Genomic DNA, 23,447 nt, shown 5'->3' with positions numbered 1-23,447 from the left:
CCATACCACCCTGACCCCCTTTCTCACCCTTCACCATGCTTCCATACCACCCTGACCCCCTTTCTCACCCTTCCATACCACCCTGACTCCCTTTCTCACCCTTCACCATGCTTCTATACCACCCTGACCCCCTTTCTCACTCTCCACACCCTTCCATACCACCCTGACTCCCTTTCTCACCCTTCACCATGCTTCTATACCACCCTGACCCCCTTTCTCACTCTCCACACCCTTCCATACCACCCTGACTCCCTTTCTCACCCTTCACCATGCTTCCATACCACTCTGACCCCCTTTCTCACCCTTCACCACGCTTCCATACCACCCTGACCCCCTTTCTCACCACCCTGACCCCCCTTTCTCACCCTCCACACCCTTCCATACCACCCTGACCCCCTTTCTCACCCTTCCATATCACCCTGATCCCCTTTCTCACCCTTCACCATGCTTCCATAATACTCTGACCCCCTTTTTCTCCTTCCACCACCCTGCTATGTTCCTTTTTTCTCTATCCAAATCAGCAAGGTCCCGCGACGACTGCTTCTGCTGAATGAAGATAAAGCATCATTTTTAAAAAGTGGATTAAGCAACCCCTTAACCACCAGTCTCCCTGCTGCGCTCCACATCCAGTGCTTACAGTCCACATAATAACAACAAAAAGTGTTTCCAAAAACTACGTGGCACCGCGTGACTCCTACCTGCCAATCGGCAGAACAAAGCGGTACAGCGTCCCACACCCCTTTCACAGGCAATCCGTGGCACCGCAATTTCAGCAACTTCTCCAGCATGAAGAAGAAATAACCATTCCGGCCACTTCGTTTATTCGGCATAATCGTGTCTTTGTAGAGATCCAACCAAGAAGCCTGCACTCCTCTGCTCATAGTCCCTGCATAGATGACTGCAGCTGCCAGTCCACCCCCCTGTCACTTACCACTTCCGGAGCAGAGGCAGCAGTGTGGGACCTTCCTGCACTTCAGCGAGGCTGCCCACATAAGTATTACAGCCGCACTGAGTTGCCGTTCAGAGCAGTGCGGGAGGCTCCGGAGTGTGGACTTGGCCGGCTGTGCACCCAGTTGGAGCGTGCACCCAGGGTGGACCGCCCCCCCACCCCCCCTCCTTTGGTACGCCACTGGGTTACAGCACTTAATTGGCTAAGATGAACCGCATAAAGGTAGGACTGTCATTTATGTGGTCCTATTTATGTAGTTATCTTAACCAGTTAAGGGCTAAATACTGACACTTAACCAGTACTTAACCAGCTAAGTGATGACTCTGCCCCTAGAATGCCCACAAAGTAGCCTATTTAGGCTTAGGCACTAACTGGGCATTTTCAGTGGCACTATCTGGTCAAGTGCTGCTGAATATGCTTAGTTAACCCTGGACAAGAGATTTAAACAGTCAGGAGCCATGTCTGGCCATTTAAAATCACTTTGAATGTAGATGCTGTAGTCTTTTATTTCAGCTCTTTTGCATGGATTTGTTTTTTTTTTTTTAAACCATTCTATATTTTTGATATTTGCCTTCTTCATATTCTCCTGTATGCTAGGCAGCCATTCTGCGTTTCCGTTGCACACTTTGAGGTCCTAGTAAAAATTTTTCCGTATCTCTTTTGTTTTGCCTTTAGTTGACAATATTTCCACTGTTTTTCACATGTTTTTCAGTTTGCTGTCAAATTGTTTTGGGTTCTCTCTAAATATTATGATATCATACCTTTCACTTTTCTTCACATCTCCACGGTTTTTGTGCTTTTATTGCAATTTTCAGTTTAATCATGGAGTGTACGAATTTAAAGTTCTGTTTCGGGTTGACATTTTGGTTCATTCTCATTTGTTTTGATAATTTTGATTGTTTGAAACAATCGTCTCTGGCCTTGTGTCCTCGTTGGCATGATTCAGTAATGATCTTGGCTCACAATATCTTATCCAATTTATCTCTATAATATGAATAGATGATTCCTTTATGCAGATCATGGCCTAATCATGCTTTTTAATTTGGATGTCAGATTTAGGGCTCCTTTTACTAAGGTGTGTTCGGGCATTAATGCGCGGAATAGCGTGCGCTGAATTGCCATGCGCGCTAGACCTTAATACCAGCATTGAGTTGCCGTTAGCTCTAGCCATATAGCGCATGGTATAGCGCGCAGTAATTCAAGTTTCAAGTTTCAAGTTTATTGATTTTTAATATCCCGATCATAAAACAAATATCTGACCGGTTAACAATAAAAAATTTAAAATAGGAGAGTAAGAACTAGTTATTGGTGTATTAGAAAAATTAGAGAAAACATATTAGACATATACTGACAAACATGACCGTGAGGATGAATGGGAAGGAAGGAGAAAGTTACATAATATTAGAAGAAATGAGATAGAGGGAAGGGATAGGACATGAAGGATAAGGGTGCATGGTATAAAAGATATGCGCTGAAATAAAGGAGAGCGTTTAGGAAAAAGATAAGTAAACAAATAGATAAAGAAAAGATTAGGATTTGTCAAAGGCATCCTGAAATAGGAAAGTTTTAAGATTAGTTTTAAATTTTGGTAAATGAATTTCATCCCGGAGAAATTGAGGGAGAGAATTCCATAATGTGGGGGCTGTTATAGCAAAATTAGTTTTCCTTATATAGTAGGATTCTTTTAAAGAAGGAATGAAAAGGAGTTTTTGGTCGGTAGATTGTAAGGAACGGGGAGAACTTTGAGGTATTAGTAATATCCTGCGTGTGCTAAAAACGCTAGCGCACCTTAGTAAAAGGAGCCCATAGTGTAATATTTTCCTTTCTTGGATGCCTACATGCATATCTATCTCCATGTAAGCCTGCAGATCAACTGTCATCTCATGAATCTCTTGATTTTTCTTCTGTCTCTTCTCTTCCCCCTGATTCCTAAGCTATTACTTTATTTTCCCCCTCCTATGCACCTTCCATCATGCCTTTTTTCTTCATTCTGCCTACTGCTAAGTTTGTCCTATATTATTCTTCCTTATCCGTCACATGTTAAGACTTCTAATAGTGTTAACTGTTTAAAAACTTTTCTTCATGTACTCTGGCTGTTCTTTTTTTTTTTTTTTGCATTGAATATATCGATCTGTTCTTTAAAACTCTTGTTCAGTTTTATTAAATTATTAGAAATTCTGGTCACAGTATCCTAGCCCCTTTATATTCCTTAGTTAGGCTTTAAATATATAAGATCTGCTCTTATTAAGCCTGAACTGAGTACTAAACCAGTATAGCAGCTTAGCTTACATGTATGAACAAGAAAATTAGGAAGCTGAGTGATCTCAAGCTACCATCCAGCGGTAAGGGTCTAACAGATTGTGTTTGCACTTTAATTTTGGATTTGTCCTTTTTTTTGAACATAGAACCTGGTACTTTTCTAAAACTGTTAGAACATCCCCGAACCAATTTAACATATAAAAGATTTACTGTTACAGTTTGTGTGTGGCCAAGCCATGGCATATGGAAAACATGTTTCCTGCTATTTAATTTAATTAACCCAATCACGTGCCAGCCTAGGGCATGTCATTCTGAACCTCTGAGGCTCTTTGTCTGTCAAAGAAATGGACAATATCTTGGCTTTGTTTAGTTGCTCTGCAGGCTGCAGATAAAAACCACTAAAATACTGACTGTTTGTTTAACAAAAACTTTGCATTTTTACCATTTGGCTTTGATTTCTGTTTTACAGAAGAAGATGACATTTTGGCCCGGGTGAGCTGCAAAGGAAATATTAGAGATGTGAAGAATCACTGTCACTTTCTGTGGTTTAAAAGAAGAGAAAGAACATTATAGCCTTTAAGACCGAAATAAGCTTAGCTTGCAGAAACTTAAGACGTGTGAATGTATTCCTTTGGCCTTGGCTCTTACTGTGGGGACAGCTTCTATCTGTTTCATCATACTTTCTTAGATTTGTTATATCCTCGCTGAAGTTAACATTTTGCATGTTTCTTAATTTTTAATGAAAGAAATATTAAACCAAGATATGGAACATTTTAGAAACAGAAAACAGTTTTAAAAACCTGGTAAATTGGATCCCATGCAATCCCTCTCAGTCCTGATACTTAGGACTCATTTTCAAACGTGAAGTCTGAGATTTTGTACTAGGGCAGGGGAGGGTGAAGGGACTAAGAAAGCCAAGAGCAATAGAAACTAGAACTCCTAATGTTGATGTGCTTTGGGGGTTCATTAAGCACATGTAACAGTAGATCAAACTTGTGATGGATAGAAGCAAAAACAAGGGCTTTTTCTGAATTCTTTTGCAGGTGAATTCCAGATCCCTATGTGGGTTAGGCCAGGAACACGGGGAGTGGGTAGGGTGAGTTCAACAGATCTATCAACTCTTTTCCCTGACAATTTTTTTTCCATGTCAAGTTAAATAATTAAATTATATTAGTTCATGCATCTGGATATTAATTTAAATATTTGAAAAATTCACCCCCCCCCCCCTTTTACTTAGAGGTTTCTACCACAGCCCAGAGGAATAAATGTTCTGGAACTCAAAGGAATTCTATGAGCATCAGTGCAGCGTTGGAGCTTATAACGCTCCGGGCTGCAGTAGAAACCTCTACCATGGCCTAGTAAAAGAAGGAGGAATAATCTAGTTTAAAAATGCATTAATTTTTCAGATTTTTATATAAGGGCCTATTTACTAAAGTGAAGTAAAATTTTGCAGTTGCCAAAAATCAACATTCAGTAACTACATAACATTGGCACTTGCAAACTTGCACTTTTCATCCAGCTGCACAAGAAAACCAAACCCAAGACAAACTTGGCAAAAATCGGTTGCAGTTTTAATAATTAACATTAACTTAATTAATCTTCAAAGTTTAACACTTATAACTCCCTTATCAACTTTGTTAGTTGGTCTTGAACTAACAGTAACATTTGCTTAGTCTTTCCTCCCTGAATCTGCGGTGTCACAAGATCCCACCCTTTGCTCTTCCCTCCTACAGTCCATGATAGTGCCACATATAAACTATTTATTTATTTATTTAATTTATTTATTTATTTATCCAATTTTCTATACTGTTCTCCCAGGGGAATTCAGATCAGTTTACATGAATTTATTCAGGTACTCAAGCATTTTTCCCTGTTTGTTCTGGTGGGTGGGCACATAATTTATCTCCCACCAGCTTCTCTCTTGGGTCTTTCCTGCCCATCAGCCAACCCAAAATATTAAATACCTGAGCTAACGCAGATCCCCAAACCATGCCAATTGAAGGAGTGCCACAGGGATCTGTACTGGATCGGTGCTATTTAACTTATTTATAAATGATCTTGAAATCAAAATGACGAGTAAGGTGATTAAATTTGCAGATGACACTAAACTGTTCAAAGTTATTAAAATGCATTGTGAAAATTTGCAGGCAGAGCTTAGGAAATTGGAAGACTGGGTGTCCAAGTGGCAGATGAAATTTAATGTGGACAAATACAAAGTGATGCACATTGGGAAGAATAACCCAAATCACAGTTACCGGATGCTAGGGTCCACTTTGGGAATTAGCGCCCAAGAAAAGGATCTGGGTGTCATCGTAGACAATACGATGAAACCTTCTGCCCAATGTGCAGTGGCAGCCAAAAAAGCAAACAGGATGCTGGGAATTATTAAAAAAGGGATGATTAACAAGACTAAGAATGTTATAATGCTCCTGTATCGCTTCATGGTATGACCTCAACTAGAGTATTGTATTATATTCTGACCTCTTTATCTCAAAAAAGATATAGTGGCACTAGAAAAGGTTTTTTAAAAAAGCAACCAAGATGATAAAAGGGATGGAACTCCTTTCATATGAGAAAAGACTAAAAAGGTTAGGGCTCTTCAGCTTGGAAAAGAGACAGCTGAGGGGAGATATGAATGAAGTCTACAAAATCATGAGTGGTGTAGAACAGGTACAAGTGGATCGATTTTTCACTCTGTCGAAAATTAGAAAGACACTTAATGAAGTTACAGGGAAATACTTTTTAAAACCAATTGGAGGAAATATTTTTTCACTCAGAGAATAGTTAAGCTCTGGAATGCATTGCCAGATGTTGTGGTAAGAGTGGATAGCGTAGATGGTTTTAAGAAAGGCTTGGACAATTTCCTGGAGGAAAAATCCATAGTCTATTATTGAGAGAGACATGGGGCAAGCCACTGCTTGCCCTGGATCGGTAGCATGGAATGCTGATACTCCTTGGGTTTTGGCAAGGTACTAGGGACTTGGATTGGCCACCGTAAGAACAGGCTTGATGGACCATTGGTTTGACTCAGTAAAGCTATTCTTATGTTATGCTCTTATACTTCTTCTCCTCAAGCAGCCATCACTCTTCCAACAGAAGTCAGCAGCACTTGCTTCAGGCTGCCACAACCACACATGTTCTGTGCTCACGCATTCGTGAAAACTCAGCATGTGCAGAGGAGACTGTGTCAATGTTAGCTTGGAGCAAGTACTGTCAGCTGCCATTTGGAAGAGTGCTATCTGTCCAAGGAGGAGGACATCTTCAACTGATGGTGTTTAGGAATCCCCACCAGCCACAGCAAGAGTGGCATAATTTTATGGGTCTGAGTCCAAACTGGGTGGGCCCTGGCCCATTCAGGTCCACCCATGGCTATGCCATTGCTCTCTGGGTACTGCTGATGCATATTAAGAAACCCCTGCATTATGGAGAGAGATAAAGGAAGAAGATGCCTTTGTACCTTAAAACATGCCCTGACAGAGTGTAAGTTTCTCTGATAAATTTTCCTGAGAAGAGGACTGTGGAGTTGTAGTATGAACTGCAGGAAAGTAGTTTTGGTTTTGTGTCTGTTGAAGGTGAAGAAGCAAAGAAAATAAAGTTCTTATAGGATAGAACAAACCCTGAAGAAAGGCTGTTGTGTAGCTTATTGCTCTACCTCAAAGAGTCCTTTAATGGACTCAGCCTGAAAAGCATAGAAGAGGACAGGTTGACCCTGCCATTAGCATAGAGGCATATGTAATAGAGGGGGGAAAGGAAACCCCAGCCATTAACCTGTTGTTTGAAGTAAGACAATTCAAGGAAATAGTGGATTTAAATTGAGGCTCCCCTGTGGTCTTGGCATTGTGCTCTAATGAACTGGAATTTGGGAATGCCATGCCTAAAGAAAGGGGGAGATTTAGGGCTCCTTTTACGAAGGTACGCTAGCGGTTTTAGCGCGTGCTGAAGATTAGTGCGCGCTAACCCCGCGCTACACGAAAAATACTAATGCAAGTTCTATGGAGGCATTAGCGTGTAACATGCGCAGCAATGTAGCGTGTAGCGCATGCAGCAATGAAGCGCGTGCTAAAACCGCTAGCGCACCTTCGTAAAAGGAGCCCTTAGTCAAAAGACTGACAAAAAACTGCAATAGTATATGAAATTCTTAGAGTCTGAAACTTTATCTTGATCGTTTTTTTATGGGAAATGACCTTCCTGGGAGGGAGGTTGGATACGTTTCTGGGCCGTCTGGATATAACCTTTATTGTTGGAAAATGTATTCTGTGAGAGAGACAATGTGGAAGGTCGGAATAATTCTTTTGTTTTTCAAAATGGTTTACTAAATGGTTACATACATAAAATGTTAAAACAAATCAGGACAAGTAGAAACAGACAGCATTAATTCTAACAACAATCAATACTCAGAAAAATGCATCAACAAATAGTTGTGTTTTTAACAGTTTTCTAAATGAACTCCTGCCACTGCATTTCCGAATTTGGCCAACAAGGGCATTCCATAGTTTTATCCCTGTGCATGAAAAGGTCATTGCATTGGTTTCCACATATTTTGGGTCGACATTTGTTTTCAACAATGCGGACTTTTCCAAACTCAGTGATCTTGTTGGTTGATAACTAGACATCTTACTCTTAAAGAATTCTGGAATCATGCCATATGGAAATTGGTGAAAGATCACAATTGCTTTGTATTGGATTCTAAATACAACATGCAACCAGTGAAGTTATCGAAGATATGGCATAATGTGCTCATATCTTGATGTTCCTGGTATCAATCTAGCCTGCGGCATTCTGTACATGCCCTGCACCTGGCTTTGGTTATTCCCAGGTACAGGAAATTGCAGTAGTCCAACCACAACAAGTACAATGGCATGGAAATCAAACGGTGAAAGCATTGGTTTCACACGATGCAATAAATGTATCTGAGCAAAACATAAGTTTGAAGCATGGAGTGCTGGAGGGTTCATTAGTTCCTAATCTTGAGGATAGCAAAAGACCCCTCCAGGAGATCAGCTGATCAAGTGAAGACTGCCTGAAGCCAGGACATCTCCCTTGATGGCACCCATCTGGACCTGGAAATTATGAGTGTGCCCTGTGAGTGACAATATATAATTGGGGGAAGGGATAGTTATTAAGGTGTAGAAAAAGTTTGCATTTTACCACGATTTAGGAAGTGTTTTGCAAAAGTACTTCAAGGTTTTGCATTTGATATACTTTAACAGTGAAAATCAATGCACATTACTGCAGGTGGAAACACTGTATGCTAATTGTTTGGGGCAGGCCCAGTATGCCCTCTATAATTGATTAATGGATACAGTTTGAACTCCTCTCGTTAACTTACTAGGGCATTCACTCTGCAGCTCCTCACTATCTCTCCTTATACTCCTCCCCAGAAGCTTTGCTTATCGGGTAAGTCTCTTATCTGCACCCTTCTCCTCTACTGCCAACTTCTCTCATGCTGTACCACATGCCCAGAACAGACTGCCTGAATCAATATGTCAAGCTCCATCCCCAGCAGTATTCAAATCCAGGCTAACAGCCCACTTTTTCAAGGTGGTTTTTAGTTCTTAATCACCAGTCACTATTAAAGTACTCATGCCTGAAAACTCCCTTACTTTCTACTTATTTATATATTTAAAACCTTTAAAGCCTGCGTATCAAACACCTATGCAGGTAACAACATTACATACATACTTAAAACTAAACTTAAAAAATCATAGTAAAATAACAACATATAACAAACATCTTGCATCCGTTCCTTATAATAATTAAGGCCCCCAAACTACCAAATCATGAATTATCCAGATTGAAAAAGGCCAATCGTAAAAGATAGGCTTTCAAGCTTTTCCGAAATGCCAAAAAATCAGAAATCAAACGAATGGAGTCTGGAACAGACTCCCTATGACTTCTTGTCCTGTCTGTCTGCTTGATTAGAGTGTGGCATAGTGGTTAAACTAAGCTACAGTCTCAGCATCCTGAGGTTGTGGGTTCAAACCTATGATGCTCCTTGTGACCCTGGGAAAGTCACTTAATACCCCCAATGCCCCAGGTACACTAGATAGATTGTGAGCCCACTGGGACCGACAGGGAAAACTGCTCAAGTACCTGAATAAATTAATGTAAACTGTTCTGAGCTTGACTGCCAATCCTAGGTGAAGATGCAAAGCACCTCTTATGCAAAAGCCAAATGATAGTAGATTTCACATTATTAAGAATTAGATTGTTCTATTTGGGTAATCTAACTGCAGTTAACAATTCATTAGTTTGTTAAAGTTTATGAACTTTTAATATGTTGGTTTTATATGTAATCTGCCTAGGCTTGAAGCAGAATAAAAAAAATTTTAAATAAATAAAAATAAGATTGTGTTCATTCATCCAATTAGCTAACAGCTGCAAAATTTTTTTTTTTTTAATTAAAATCAATCATGACTTCATCTTGATTATCTTTCATGAAGACAATCAATTGACTGTCATCAGTGAAAAAGTGAAAATCAATACGTTTCTGGGCCGTCTGGCTATAACCTTTATTGTTGGAAAATGTATTTTTTGAGAGAGACAATGTGGAAGGTCAGAATGATTCTTTTGTTTTTCAATAAATATTATATTGTATATATGATCCTCTAACTGATGTGTTACTTTCTGGGGGTCGAGCTATGTCTGCCTTCCTCAGTATTTTGAGGGGTGGAGGATGACAGGGTGAACCAAGAAACTTCTTTTGTATGGGTACATACATAAAATGTTAAAACAAATCAGGACATGTAGAAACAGACAGCATTACCGTATTTTCACGCATATAACGTGCATACGTGTATAACACGCATACGCGTATAGCGCGCGGGAACAAAGCATTGCTATAAAAAAATCTATATAGCACGCACACGCGTATACCGCGCATGCTGCTATAACCTCTTCCCGCCACCCCCGCTTACTCCCTCTTCTGGCCTGTGAACCGGCATCCTCCCCCCCCCCGCTCGCATCACCCCCCCTCCCCCGCAATCCTACATGCCCCCCAGCACCGCAAAAACATTGCTTACCCGATTGGGCACCGGCACCAGCACCAATGCACAGGACGTTCCAGTGCCAGTGCCCGAAGATCCTCTCTCGCCTGGGCTGGGCAGGGCTGGGCTGGGCGGTGTGAGGGAGATCCTCCCTCTTCCCTGTGCTGGGCTGGTCTGGGCTTTGAGCATTTGCGCATGCTCAAAGCCTTCTGGTCTCGCTCTCTCCGAGATTCTCAGATTCAGAATCTCGGAGAGAGCGAGAAAATTGTATAATGCGCTCACACATATAACGCGCATGGTTATACTCGGTTTGTAAAATTAATGTTGTTAATTCTAACAACAATCAATACTCAGAAAAATGCATCAACAAATAGTTGTGTTTTTAACAGTTTTCTAAATGAACTCCTGGTGCCCAACAAAGGTTGCAAATGCAAATTAAAAAGAATGGATGATAGAAGGGATCCTTGAGGAACTCCAAATTTCAGTGCTCCTTTTGGGGATAGCTCAGCATTCCAATAAATTGAGTATGTCTGATTAGAGAAATAAGAACTAAACCAATATAACACCACTGATCTCATGCCAGTGTTGCCTAGACCCTATATCAGTTTTGAATGAGAAACTGAGTCAAAGGCAACAGTAAGATCAAGTTGAACTCAAAAGGCATCAAATCCTTGATGCCTTTTGCCAAACTTTCATCAACAATTTCTAATGATAAAGTATTATGATTGGTTTGATAACCAGATTGTTGGGAATACAGAAGCTTATTTTTATTCAAATAGTCAATTAACTGGGGGGGGGGGGAAACCCAGCCTTTTCGAGAACTTTTGAAATCAGTCTAAACCCAGAGCAACCATCCCTAATAATTTTTTCCTTTTTTTAGGAATTGGTGTAACAATAGCCTCTGTTAAACAATCAGGGACAGAACCTTCTCTCAAATACTGATTCAAAATATGGGATGCAAAGGGGCAAATTCTATAAATGGGGTCCCGATTGTAGGTGGTGATAGGCATCCTACCATTGTCTAACCCAGTGATTCCCAACCCTGTCCTGGAGGAACACCAGGCCAATCGGGTTTTCAGGCTAGCCCTAATGAATATGCATGAGAGAGATTTGCATATGATGGAAGTGATAGGCATGCAAATTTGCTTCATGCATATTCATTAGGGTTAGCCTGAAAACCCAATTGGCCTGGTGTTCCTCCAGGACAGGGTTGGGAACCACTGGTCTAACCAACCAATTGGGACACACCTTAAAAAAAAACCACACCGAGGCATGCAACCTATATTGTATGCATTTTCGCGAGCCTAGGGAGATATATAGGGCCGTTTAAGCTCACCCAAGGTTAGACGTGGGCATGGTTTCACCCAGAAGTGGCCTTAGATGAGCTTAGGCGGCCCTAGGTGTCTCCCTAGGGTCGTGATAGTTTCAAATAGACATGACTGCTGAGTCGATTGTGGCAAGGGAATCTCCCTGCCATGATCAGTTTAGCAGCCACAGCAGTGAACCCATTCCCCCTGCAAAGTCAACCAACAGGAGGGATGCCCACACCCTCTTGCCGCTGGCCCCATCATCCCCCGAAGCCTTTGAAATACTCTTTGTCTCCATCCCACACTAGGCACTCCACCCCAACACTCCCCGTCTCCATCCCTGCCACACCTTGATACCCCAAAATCCCCCTCCCCCAAACACCCCCATACCTTTCTCTGATGGCTGGCAAGAGGGATGCCCACTCCCTCCTGCCAGCATGCCCACCTTCACAGAATGGCGGGCCTTTCCCTTCTTGGTGCATCCTGTGCTAGAAATGGGCTTAGAGCATGGCAAAGTCCCTTATTAAAACATGAAAAGCCCATTTCTGTACTCATTGTAGTAAAAGGGCCCCAAAGTTACTCAGAGGCTCATTTTCAAAGCACTTAGACACACAAAATACAATGTTTTTTGTGGTATTTAAAAAAATACATCTATATGGGTATTCAGCAGCACTAAATAAACGTACGTAGTCGTGGTTGATTGCTGGCCATCACTTAGATAATTAATGAGCCCTGCTCTTGCTCTGCCTCTACTAATGATGGTGAAGCAGTTTGACAGATTTTCATGCGGTCATTATGTGATAAGAGCTGAAAATTGATAGAGATTTACATTTATACAGATGTCTCTGACATCTATAGACGAGGAGGTGCTGAAAAGTTCTCAATCCAAACAAACAACTTCCTAAATCCTGAGCATTATTTTGCTACTGTAGTTGAAAAGAATGTTATCTTATTTTGTTAAGTGCCAGTTTGCAAAAATGAAATTCCAGGTGTTTTGACATTGTTTCAGATCATTGATTGAACCATATCCACATCATTCTCTTCTTGGTTGTGCTGAGAACCTTTTAGCACCCTTCGAAAATCCATCTGAAAATTTTCCTGTGATTAGCTCTATGGTTCCTAGTTTGTGAGCTGAACTCCGTTGGCTCCTAGAGAAGAGATTAGGTTTTCGCATTCTAGGAAATAGCTAAAAGTTTATTTGAATGAGTCCAAGGGCTCCTTTTACGAAGGCGCGTTAGGGCCCTAACACGCGGGATAGCGCATGCTAAAATGCCGTGCGCGCTAGCCACTACCGCCTCCTCTTAAGCAGGAAGTAGGTTTTTGGCTAGCATACTAACCCGGTGCATGCGCTAAAAACGCTAGTGCACCTTCATAAAAGGAGCCCTATGTTAATGTAGTTAACCAAATTTACTTATATACTGTACAATAGCTTATTTGTTTTATGGTTTGATATTTAGCAGAATATTATTATGATTATTTTTTTGCATTGGAATTTTGGTTCTAATTCTCCTTGGGGGGAGGGGGTCAATATTCAGCGTAAAAGCTTTGTGTCATCCTTCAGTGAGGTCCATGTTTATGAACAGTAGCAGGATATTACTGGCTTATTTTTATTTCTGTTTTCTGCTGCTTATTTTTTAACCAAAAAATTACAACATGCAATTTCTTTTTAAACAACCTACCAGCCTGGACTCTCTTGAGAGTTTTCTAGTCAAGATTGTTGCTTTTGGATCCTTCAAAGTAAGGACCCTGAAGACTTATTCCTCCTGTCCAGAAATGGCCCCTGGGAGTATGAAGTGCAGGATAACCTCATATACTCCCTTAAGGTGAGTGCCGAAATCACTAACAGATGAGTATCAGCGCTCACAAAACAAATTCAAACTTTGAGCTTGCTTGCATATAATAAATAATTGAAATCTAGGCATGTGTGCCATTTCCTCACAAAAGTGACTGAGGGATCTTTTGATGTAGAATAGTGTTTGGCTAATGCACTGTTGAGAGCAAAGACAAGTGGACTGCTAGTTGTCCCTGAAGTCTACACTTTAAATTGATATATTGGTGAAATCCTCTGCACCTGCACTTAATAATTAGGTGCAGAAGTTGTGGCACATTAGTCAATGTGATATACCACTATATTCACAGGGTCTGATATTCATATTCAGACCCAGTAAAATATCTAAAAGACAAAGACAGGCACATAAAAGATTAACAAGAATGTGGGGTGTTTATTAAAAACAGTGCTTCCTTTTTCCAAGTCCATCATGGAGAACAAACCCTTTCTCTCCAGTAGATGAATTTTCTAACACAAATAGGATTCACTCCTTTTATCTTAGTGCAGGAGAACTCATATCTTTGGATGGATAAAACAAACTTAGAAGGCATACTCTGATGATTGTTGTCTGGGTCTCGCTGCCTCTGGGTAGGTAGAACCGGCGTTTCAGCCAGCCGCGGAAGCCAAAGAGAATGCATACTCTGATGAATATAATTTGATTATGAGGGGTTTGATTATAATTCTGCATTCATGTTTCATATGCCCCTATTTCTTGTGTCCACAGGAAACTACTTTGCTAACAGACATACAGACGCGTTCCTTAGGGGGCATGCAAAAGGAAGAGAGAGAAATGGTTAGGGCAGGGTGCAGATAAGTTAATGTAGAAATCCCATTTCTCTGTGAAGGGTGTCTTCAGTATGTGAGGGGCCGCTGAAAAGTTCTTAGCCCAGCCAGCAAAGTTTGGGGCAGGCTCCATCATGATTCTATAAATGGCACTTAAATCAGCTGGCCCCTAAAAAAAAAAAGGCGCCAGCCACGTGTCAATCATGCTTTGGCGCCTATGTAAAAATGTAGATGCCTGAAATGTAGGCAAGGGTTTTAAAGGCCTACATTTCACACATCAAGTTTTTTGGAGAATCATGCTTAGTGGCGCCTAACTCATGCTCCACACATAGAAATGCCCATTTAGGTGTTAGGTGCCGCTATGTGCATTGCGAAAGGCAATTTATAGAATGAGATAGGTGCCTATTGCCCAATTAATTTTTTGTAACCAATTATTGAGGCTGATAAGGGTATTTTGACAATTAAGTTAGGCGCCTAACTTTATGTGCCCCTTTTAGAATCAGCCCCTTGGTCCAGCGATTTTCCACTTTTTTCCATCCCGTCAGAAAAATGTAGAACAAAAAAAGTGGTAAATTGCTGGACTTAGGGCTCCTTTTACAAAGCTGCGCTAAGCATTCTAGCGTGCACTAACCATGCGCTAAACGCTAACGCGTGCATGTTAGTCTATGGATGCATCAGCGGTTAGCACGTGTGCATATTTAGCATGTGCTATAAGCACGCTAAAACGCATAGCGCACCTTAGTAAAACAGGGGTTAAGTGTATAGCCCCCTTTGTTGGTTGGGTAGAGAACTTTTCAGTGGCCCCCCTATATTTACAACTGGGATCGTTGTAAACTCTGAACCATGATTATTATATTTCTCTAAGCTGCTGAAAAGTTTTGGTTTTGGGTTTTTTTTCAGAAAGGCTTTAGGACAGGGGTGTCCAGCCCGTGGCCCGAGGGCCGCATGCGGACCTGTGAAGGATTTTGTGTGGCCCCGGTTGAGGGCGATGCAGTGTTTTCCTCTGCTGCCCCTGAGTGTTTACCATCTTGCCGGCTCCCTCCTCTGTCTTGCTGTAGCGTTTGTGCATTTGTGCAGCCCCAGAAACATTTTTTTGGGGGGCCAAGGGAAGCCAAAAGGTTGGACACCCCTGCTTTAGGAGAAAGATTAGTGCAGGCTCCTGTCTGGTGGTTTGGGAACTTCAGAGCTCCCATAGATTTTACGTTTGATTGTTTTGCTTTATTATTTGTCTAATTTTATAATATTGTGTATGTAGTTCTGTGAGTTATTTTGTACGCTTTGGTGTGAAACTACCACATATAAAATTTTAAATGCAATTAAATATATTTCTTTATCTCAGAAAAATGATTCTGATTTCTCTTTGAAAGTTCTATTACACTAACCACTCCACTGAACAGTCAGTTTCCTTCAATTCAAGACCTTGCTTGATGCAATGGGATCCATTTTAAGAATAGTTTTCCAGTATTGTTAGAGACTACCTTGGACAATGTTCAACCCAGTCTGAATACTATTTGAGATGAGTATTAGATCTGAATTATCCAGAACTCTAAATTATACAAATTCTGTACCACAGAATAATTATTGCATTAGTTTAGTGCTTGCATCTGTAAAATTAAAATAGAAAGAACAATCATAAAGAGGCATTCAGGGTTATAGTACAAAAGGATTCATGCTTAGCAAAGAAAGAAAAGGTCCATAGTTAATTTTCGTGACTCAATTAGAGAAGGAAACTATTGTTGCCTACCCTGCAAATACTGCAACAGAAACAAACAGGAAGAAGCCCCTGACTGATCTGAATCCCCAGGTTAAGTCAAATATGTGACTGTGCTTGAAGGCATATCAGTCTATGCATGCTTTATTGGGGCAGGCGGATTAGACTGGAAGCTGGGATCCAGGATCATTGAAGGGGGCTGGATTTTGGTTGTGAAAATAAGGCTACTGTTTTTAGGAGCCCAGAAAGGTAAAAGTCGTTAGTTTTGAAACCATCATCCCCAGTCAATCAGGTAGAATAATTTTAACATCATGGTTTATTTTATTTTATGTTGATCTCTTAAAGGAGGACCCTCACTGACTATTTTTAAAGGCTGTCAATGTAAAGAATATAGAACTTATATAATAAAAAGAGATCATACAGTCAGGGCTGGATTAAAGGGTAGGAGTGCAGGGGGATCCAATGCACTGCTATGATGACATCACATTGTGCCCGGGTTAGGAGGCTGTAGGCGGCAGTGGTGGTTCTGTATACTTCAACCCTGCCTTGGCTGACAATGTTGCTATTGGTATTTGCCTGACTGTGGCCCATCTGCTCGTGGCCTGCCTGCTGGCTCCATTTAATTCCACTTGCTGCCGCAACTCCAAAAGGGCCACGCGTGTGCAGCGATTGCATGCCACCGGCACATAAGCCTTCTCTCCGACGACAGAATTGATATCGGGGGAAAGCTTATGGGCCGGCGGGTGCAATCGCTGCATGAGCCTGGCCCTTTTGGAGTTGCAGCAATAGCAGGGGGGCAGAATTCAATAGAGTCGGCAAGCAGCGGTGGCGGGCTGGCGGCAAGTGGTGGCGGGCAGTGGGTGGGTGGCGGGAGGTGGAATTGGCAGCTGGACAGCTTGGGGGCATGCAGGCAGACAGGCTTCAGGGGAGGATTCTATGTGGATCCTGCAGCTCTTGTCATGAGACTGGACCCACAGCAGCACCAAATGTACTGTATATTTAAACATTTGTTCTGCTGCCATCAGACGGCTGCATGGTAAAAAAAAAAGAGAGAGATCAAGTATAGGCAGCCTCAATCAGCCTGAGAGGAGAGCAAGGAGTGAAGAGCCAATAGGAATATGCTATAAAGGAGTGAAAAAGTACTGAACGAAGGACGGAAATGAGAAAGAGGAGACAAAGGAAGAGAGATATAGGGTTGGAAAGAGGATAAAGAGTATCTGGAGAGAGAGATGGAGTGATCAGAGAAAAATGTATGGTGGGAGAAAGGGAAAGAAAGAGAACAGTGAAGTGTAGAAGTAGAGAAGCAAGAAGGGGAAAGAAGTAAATAAGAAAATGAGTAAATGGGGGCGAGCAGGGGGTAGGGTGGGCAGGGGACGGGGTAGGGGGCAGGATGGGGCAGTGGGCTCAGTGGACTTGTGTGCCTAGGGGCTCTCTATAAATTAATCCTGCCCTGCATACTGTGACATCACAATGATAAAACAACTGCTTTTACATACAAGCAGCAGCGAGACCTACCGCAACCACCAAGAGCCCACAGACCCGATCCTGCCAGGAGTGTGAACTCCTCCCCCTGCAGTCCATTGGAGAGATCAATCTGCCTGCTTTTAAATATCAGCAGCAGTGGAGATCAACTGCTTTTACACCTAAGCAGCAACGAGACCAGCCACAACCACCGAGAGCACACAGACCCGATCCTACCAAGAGTGTGAACTCTTCCCCCCATGCAATCCGCTAAGAAGATCGACTGTCGGCTCCGGGCGGCTTTCCCGCAGAGGAGAGAATCCTGCATTCACCGTGGGCCTCATCTGGGGCAGCCTCTTTGGAGCGGCTGGGGCACGGGCAGTGTGTCTGGGAGGGAATGCATGGATGGGAGAACATCGCAGGGGAGGAGACATAGGCATCCTGGGACTGTCTGCCAAGTCTCTTCCCTGAAGAAGCCCTTTCTGGAAACGTCAATCGCTCCTCCTAAACTTACTTGCTCCACTTCATCACTGACGCTGAAACCGTGGATTGAAGACAAAGTTTTATTTTATTTTTCTTTCCAACTTATGATTTATCTTTAATCTTATCTATTGTTTTACCTTTGTCTTTGTTTTGTTCTATTTCTATCATTTAAATTTCTCCAGAATTCTACTGTTCAACGGCTCCCCCTTCTGCTTCTATTCCTTTCTCTCCTCTCTTCTACCTTCCAAAGTATTTAGATCAATGCTGTCTTGTTAAAATGTTTATTTTATTTTTATTTTTCCTCTAACTCTACTTTTCACTTCTCTATTACCCTCCAGGTACTTTAGTTAGATTGTGAGCCTTCGGGACAGTAAGGGAATTTTTCAAGTACCTTTCTTATTTCTAATCTTAATGTATATTTTCTGTAAACCGCTTAGAACCTAACGGATGTAGCGGTATATAAGAAATAAATTACATTACATTACATATCAGTGTGGGACTTTCTTATTCACAGTCATCCACTCTTAGAGTACTAAGCAAAGGGTAAATGTTCATAAACAGTCACTGGAGAGAAGAAGAACAGCAAGAAATCATTTTATATTGCATTTAAAGAGTGCTGATTCCTGTATTAATAGCATGTGTGGGATTTTACAGTTAACGTGGATGTAGTTAGTGCGTGTTAATGCGGCAGGTAATTCAGCACAGTTAGCATCACCTAAATAGGTGTAGCTAACCTTATTACACTTTCTGCAATGTAGCTGACACACAGGAATTAAATTGTCTCTATGTTAACTATATGCAATGGTGTAGTGACGATAGGTGACACTTGGGGCAGTGGTGCTCCGTTGCACCCTCCTCTCTGACCCCCACTCCTTCCCCACCCCCCCCATGCCACACTCATGCCCTCCCTCCCCCCCCCGTAACCTCTTTAAATCTTTGCCAGTGCAAGCAACCTCTCTGGCCTGTTGCTTGTGCCGGCGTTGGCTTTCTCAGTGATGACATTTCCCGGCCTGTAACCAGGAAGTGATTTTAGAGGGGAGCCAGGCCGGCACGAGCAGCAGGCCAGAGAAGATTTAAAGAGAGAGGGGGAAGAAAGGGCTTGAGTATGGCATGGGGGGGGGGGGCAGAGGTGCCGGCGCCCCTACTAAGATGGTACCCCAGGCGGTCTGTCCCCTCTTACTGTGCTACTGACTGTAAGGGAAGATACAATAGCCATGAAACAACAAATCAGGTGGACTGTATGGTCCCTGTATAGATCTAGCAGTGATACAGAAAAGATTAGTAGTACACAAGCTGTATCATTCATTTTGCAAGGATTTGATATATACTACCTTTCTGTAGTTCAACTACAGCAGTTTAAATATATTATATGCAGGTACTGTATCTCTGGTGGGCTCACAATATAAAATTTGTACCTATAAAAAACATAAGAACACAAACATTTGCCATACTGGGGCAGACCAAAGGTCTATAAAGCCAAGTGGAAGCGGGAAATTCACAACTTCCATGGCTAAGTGGCACCATTTCCACATGTAACCTTTCCATTTAAAAAAAAACCCCGTTGGTAGTTTTTTAGAAGCCTTAGTCACAATTTCCATGTGAAAATACCAGCATTTACACATGGAAATGATATCCACATGTAAACAGTGAATTTAGAAAGAGTTCACTTTACACATGGATGTCTCTATAAGTAGGAATTGTGAGGGGGCATGTTGGAAGCATGGTTTTGGCATGGCCTGGGCAGATCAAAAATCTACACATACAGTCCTTATTTCATAAAGCAATATCACATGTTTCCATAAGGGGATTTACAGCTGCTCCTTGGTGCTTGTTTTAGTCAACCCTGTACAAGAAGGATTAAGGGAGGTATTCTCCTTAATCCTCAGTTGTTTGCCCCTCCAAACTGAAATTAACTAAAGATTGAAATCCCTGTATTTAAGGATCCTTTTACTAAGCTTCATTAGGTGCTAACGCATGCCTAACACAAAGAAAAAAAGTCTAATGATAAATGCACTAACGTGTTATACATTAGTTTGATTCCTACCATTGCTTCTAATGACTCAGGGCAGGTCACTTACCCTCCATTGACCCAGGTACAAAATAAGTCCCTATATATGAATATGTAAACCACTTTGATTGTAGCCACAGAAAGGCAGTATATCAAGTCCCACATGGATTAAAAACTGGTTGTCGGATAGGAAACAGAGAATGGGGTTGAATGGACAATATCCGGACTGGAAAAGCGTCACGAGTGGAGTGCTGCAGGGTTTGGTGAAGAGAATGAGAGGGCACTCGCTAAAGTTAGAAAGGAAAATATTCCATACAAATGTAAGGAGTGGCAGAAATCTGGAACGCTCTTCCGGAGGCTGTTATAGGGAATGCACCCTTCAAGGATTCAAGAAAAGGTTGGATAAGTTCTTACTGGAAAATAGAGTACAGTTAGCTATTTTTTCCTGGAGTGCTAATTCTGCATTCCATGTAAATGTGTATGGCAGCCTTCTTAATGGTTGCTGCAGGGGATTGGTATCTATCATGCCGTAAATTTTGCAGTCAACGTGTGTAAGGTATTAAACTTAAGCACACTACAGTACATAGGAGTTGTGGAGGGACATTTTCAAAAAGGATGTCTAAGTCCAACTTAGATGTTTCCTGCTAAACATCCAAAGTCAGAATCATTTTTGAATGGGATCTCCAAATATATATATATCTATCTATATATATAATTTTTTTTTTTTCCCGAAAATCACCTACTTGGACATCTTGGCCGCCAAAACATCTAGACCGCCAGGACGTCTAACTTTATTTATCATTTTCAACCACAAAAATGTCCAAGTTAGAAACGTCCAAATCAGCACCATTTAGATGTATGAGGGGGCCACCATTTTAAAGGACTATAGACATGCCAACAGAACAATGGGGCACCTTAGAGGGCACTGGTGTGAACTTCACATAAAGGGTGCCAGATATATATCTCATCATATACCCCTTATAATTTTTGCTGAGCCCTCCAAAACTCTCCCAAAACCTACTGGATTCATCTGTTTAGCACCCCAATACCTCAAGTGCTGCTGTTTTAGAGACAGGTATGTACTTTTTCATTCAGATATTTGGGGGACGGTATGGAGTCAATGAGCATTGAGGGAATGTTTGTGGGGAGGCCATACCTTTATGTTTCCATTGGTCTTCTGGTCAGTTTGGGTACTTTTGTGGCACCTAGATGCTTCTAAAGCAGGTCTAGCTCTGAATGTTAAGTTCTATCCAGAATGTTTTGTAAAAGGTCTGATTATTCCCGCAAGACATCCAAATCTAGCATGTCCAAAGCCCCCCCATAACACACCTCTTAACATGCCTTGAACTCTGGATGCACAGTGGGTGAAACAACTTGCTAGATGTCCAGGAAAAGGGTTTCAATTATTGGCACTTGGACGTCCCATCAATTAGGACGTCCAAGGGACAACTTAGGCATTTTTGGGGATGTTTTAGTCTTTTGATTATGCCTGAGCAACAGTCTGGGAAAAAGAAGCATGTTACAAAAAGATGTGTTCCACTTTAACCAGTGTGGAATCTGAAGTATCCTGAGCTACCACTAACTCCCACTGGACTTCTCTTTTAATTTATGTAAACCGTGTCGAGCTCTATATTTATAGAGAAGATGGGCATGTAAGCTTAAAGTTTAGTTTAGTGTAGAAGTGCACCCTATGTAGCACACGCTCCAGTGACCTTCCCCCTTCCCACTGTGCTGTGGCCACTGCAGGGGAGACAATAGATAAGAAGACATTTTTTTACCCTATCTCCCTTACAACCTGTGTGGCCACACGGCTCACATCATTATAGGAACACCCTGCCTTGCACTAACCTTTAAAAGGAAATAGAGCAGCTTTTAAAATAGAACATGGGGGTAGCTGACATTCACTCAGGAGCACATGGTTAGAAATACTCCCCTTTACTCTGACTACAAAGTTGAACTCTGAATATTAAACAGATAACTAATGATGTACAAGTATACAACTCTGTAACAAAATATAAAAAGTTAACTCTATCCTATGTAAGAATGTCAGCCTGTACTATGTATGTTGATTTGTAATCCGTTCTGGGCTCTTTTGGGAGTTTGGGCAATAAAACCCCAATAAATAAATAAATATTTAAACACCATAGTCAGCAGCAAAATATGATAAGGTGGTGTTTTTATATTGAAGCAAGGGGTATTTTAAAATTATGTACATTGGTTTTCTTGATCTTCCATGGAGAAATCCTGGACTAAATTATGAATTTAGTAGAACGACCATCTGAGGTTAAGATTCCTGAGTCCTAGAGGTATTAAATATAAAACAATACACTATGGGGCTCATAATCGAAACAGAAAAACGTCTAAAAACCAGCCTAAATTGGCACTTGGATGATCTAAAAGACAAGTCATCCAAGTGGCAATAATCGAACCGGGTTTTAGACATATAAAAATGACTTAGGCATTCATAGTGCTGCAGTACGCCCAGAGCTAAAAGGGGCGTTTCTGGAGGAGTGTCCAGAGTGTCGAGGATGTGATTTGGGCAGGGCATGGGCCGTCCTAGACTTAGTCGTACTGCATGTATAACCGAAAGTTTTACATCACTGTCTAGACGGAACTTGGACGTTGTGACTTAGGCCATCTAAAACCAGGTCTAAGTCACAAGAAGGTATACAAAGTGACCAGATAAGCACTGCAGACACAAAGTACAGACCCCCACACACTGCCCCAGTGATCACTGACCCCACCCCCATAAAAATCGTAATAACAACTTTATATATCTGCCTCCAGAACATCATCACCTGGCAGCCTGGCAGAGGAAAGCCTAGTAGAGCTGCACAGAAGTGGCTTAAGTGGTCTTGGGGGTGGGTTAGTGAACCATGGAGAGGAGGACCCAGGCCCATAAGCCACTCTAATCACTGCATTCATGGTGAAAAATGTGCACCCCCCAAAATCCCCCTAACCCTTTAGTACTGCCATAAAAGTGGCTCCTGCAGCCATAAGGGCTATTGGGGTGGTAGATAGGTGGGTCTAATAGGTTCTGGAGGTGTTTGGGGGGGCTCACCATGACCTATAAGGGAGTTGTGGTACCCTATTTGTGAAGTTCACAGGAGTTCCCTGTAGAGTACCCCACTACTCTGATGCCATGTCTGGGTGTCCAGTCCCTCACTTTTCTGGCCCCTTCCCTTGCCCAAAAGTTCTTTTTCTAGGCGTTTTTGACTTGGACAAATTTTTGATCAAAAATGGGGTATAAAGATGGATGACTTAGCGGTCTGGATGATCAGATGGCTGGACGTACAGTTAGACAATTTTCACAAAAAAAATATGTTGGACGTATTTTTCGAAAATGGACCTTTTCCCATATCTGACTTTTGTCCGACTTTGGGTGACTTGCGACTTAGGCCCAAAATGGATTTAGACGTTTCTTTTGATTATGCCCCTCTAAATATATTTTCCTTATTTGGCAGCAAAATGGTGGAATTCTCTTCCAGTTCAATCTATCCCCCCTTTCCATAAAGGCCTGAAGACCTATTTGTTTGCAAGATATCTCATTCTTCATAACATGATTTTGTAAAGATTTGAAAACCTCTAACAAATGAGCAGATATTTGTTTTGATTTTTAATGTCATATTGTAATTCCTGGAGATGGCCAGTTTATTAACTTGGAAATTGCAT

At 41.7% G+C, this 23,447-nt stretch overlaps 1 protein-coding gene across 9 annotated transcripts in view; it reads left to right on the top strand.

Moving 5' to 3' along the window:
* The window catches only part of HDAC9 (histone deacetylase 9), a 1,077,926-nt gene that overhangs the window by 947,593 nt on the left and 106,886 nt on the right, over positions 1–23,447 (top strand). The window contains exon 15 of one of the 9 annotated variants that reach the window (XM_033930939.1): positions 3,678–4,065. The exons of the other annotated variants lie outside the window; for them this stretch is intronic. Coding sequence (XP_033786830.1) covers positions 3,678–3,704 — 27 coding nt within the window. The 3' untranslated portion in view covers positions 3,705–4,065. Of the gene's footprint in view, positions 1–3,677; positions 4,066–23,447 lie in introns of those variants that run through there. 9 annotated transcript variants of the gene reach the window in all.

The sequence above is a fragment of the Geotrypetes seraphini genome, chromosome 2 (genome assembly GCF_902459505.1).
Source record: "Geotrypetes seraphini chromosome 2, aGeoSer1.1, whole genome shotgun sequence".
In the NCBI taxonomy this organism is placed as follows: domain Eukaryota; kingdom Metazoa; phylum Chordata; class Amphibia; order Gymnophiona; family Dermophiidae; genus Geotrypetes; species Geotrypetes seraphini.
This window is presented reverse-complemented; position numbering and strand designations above follow the sequence as displayed.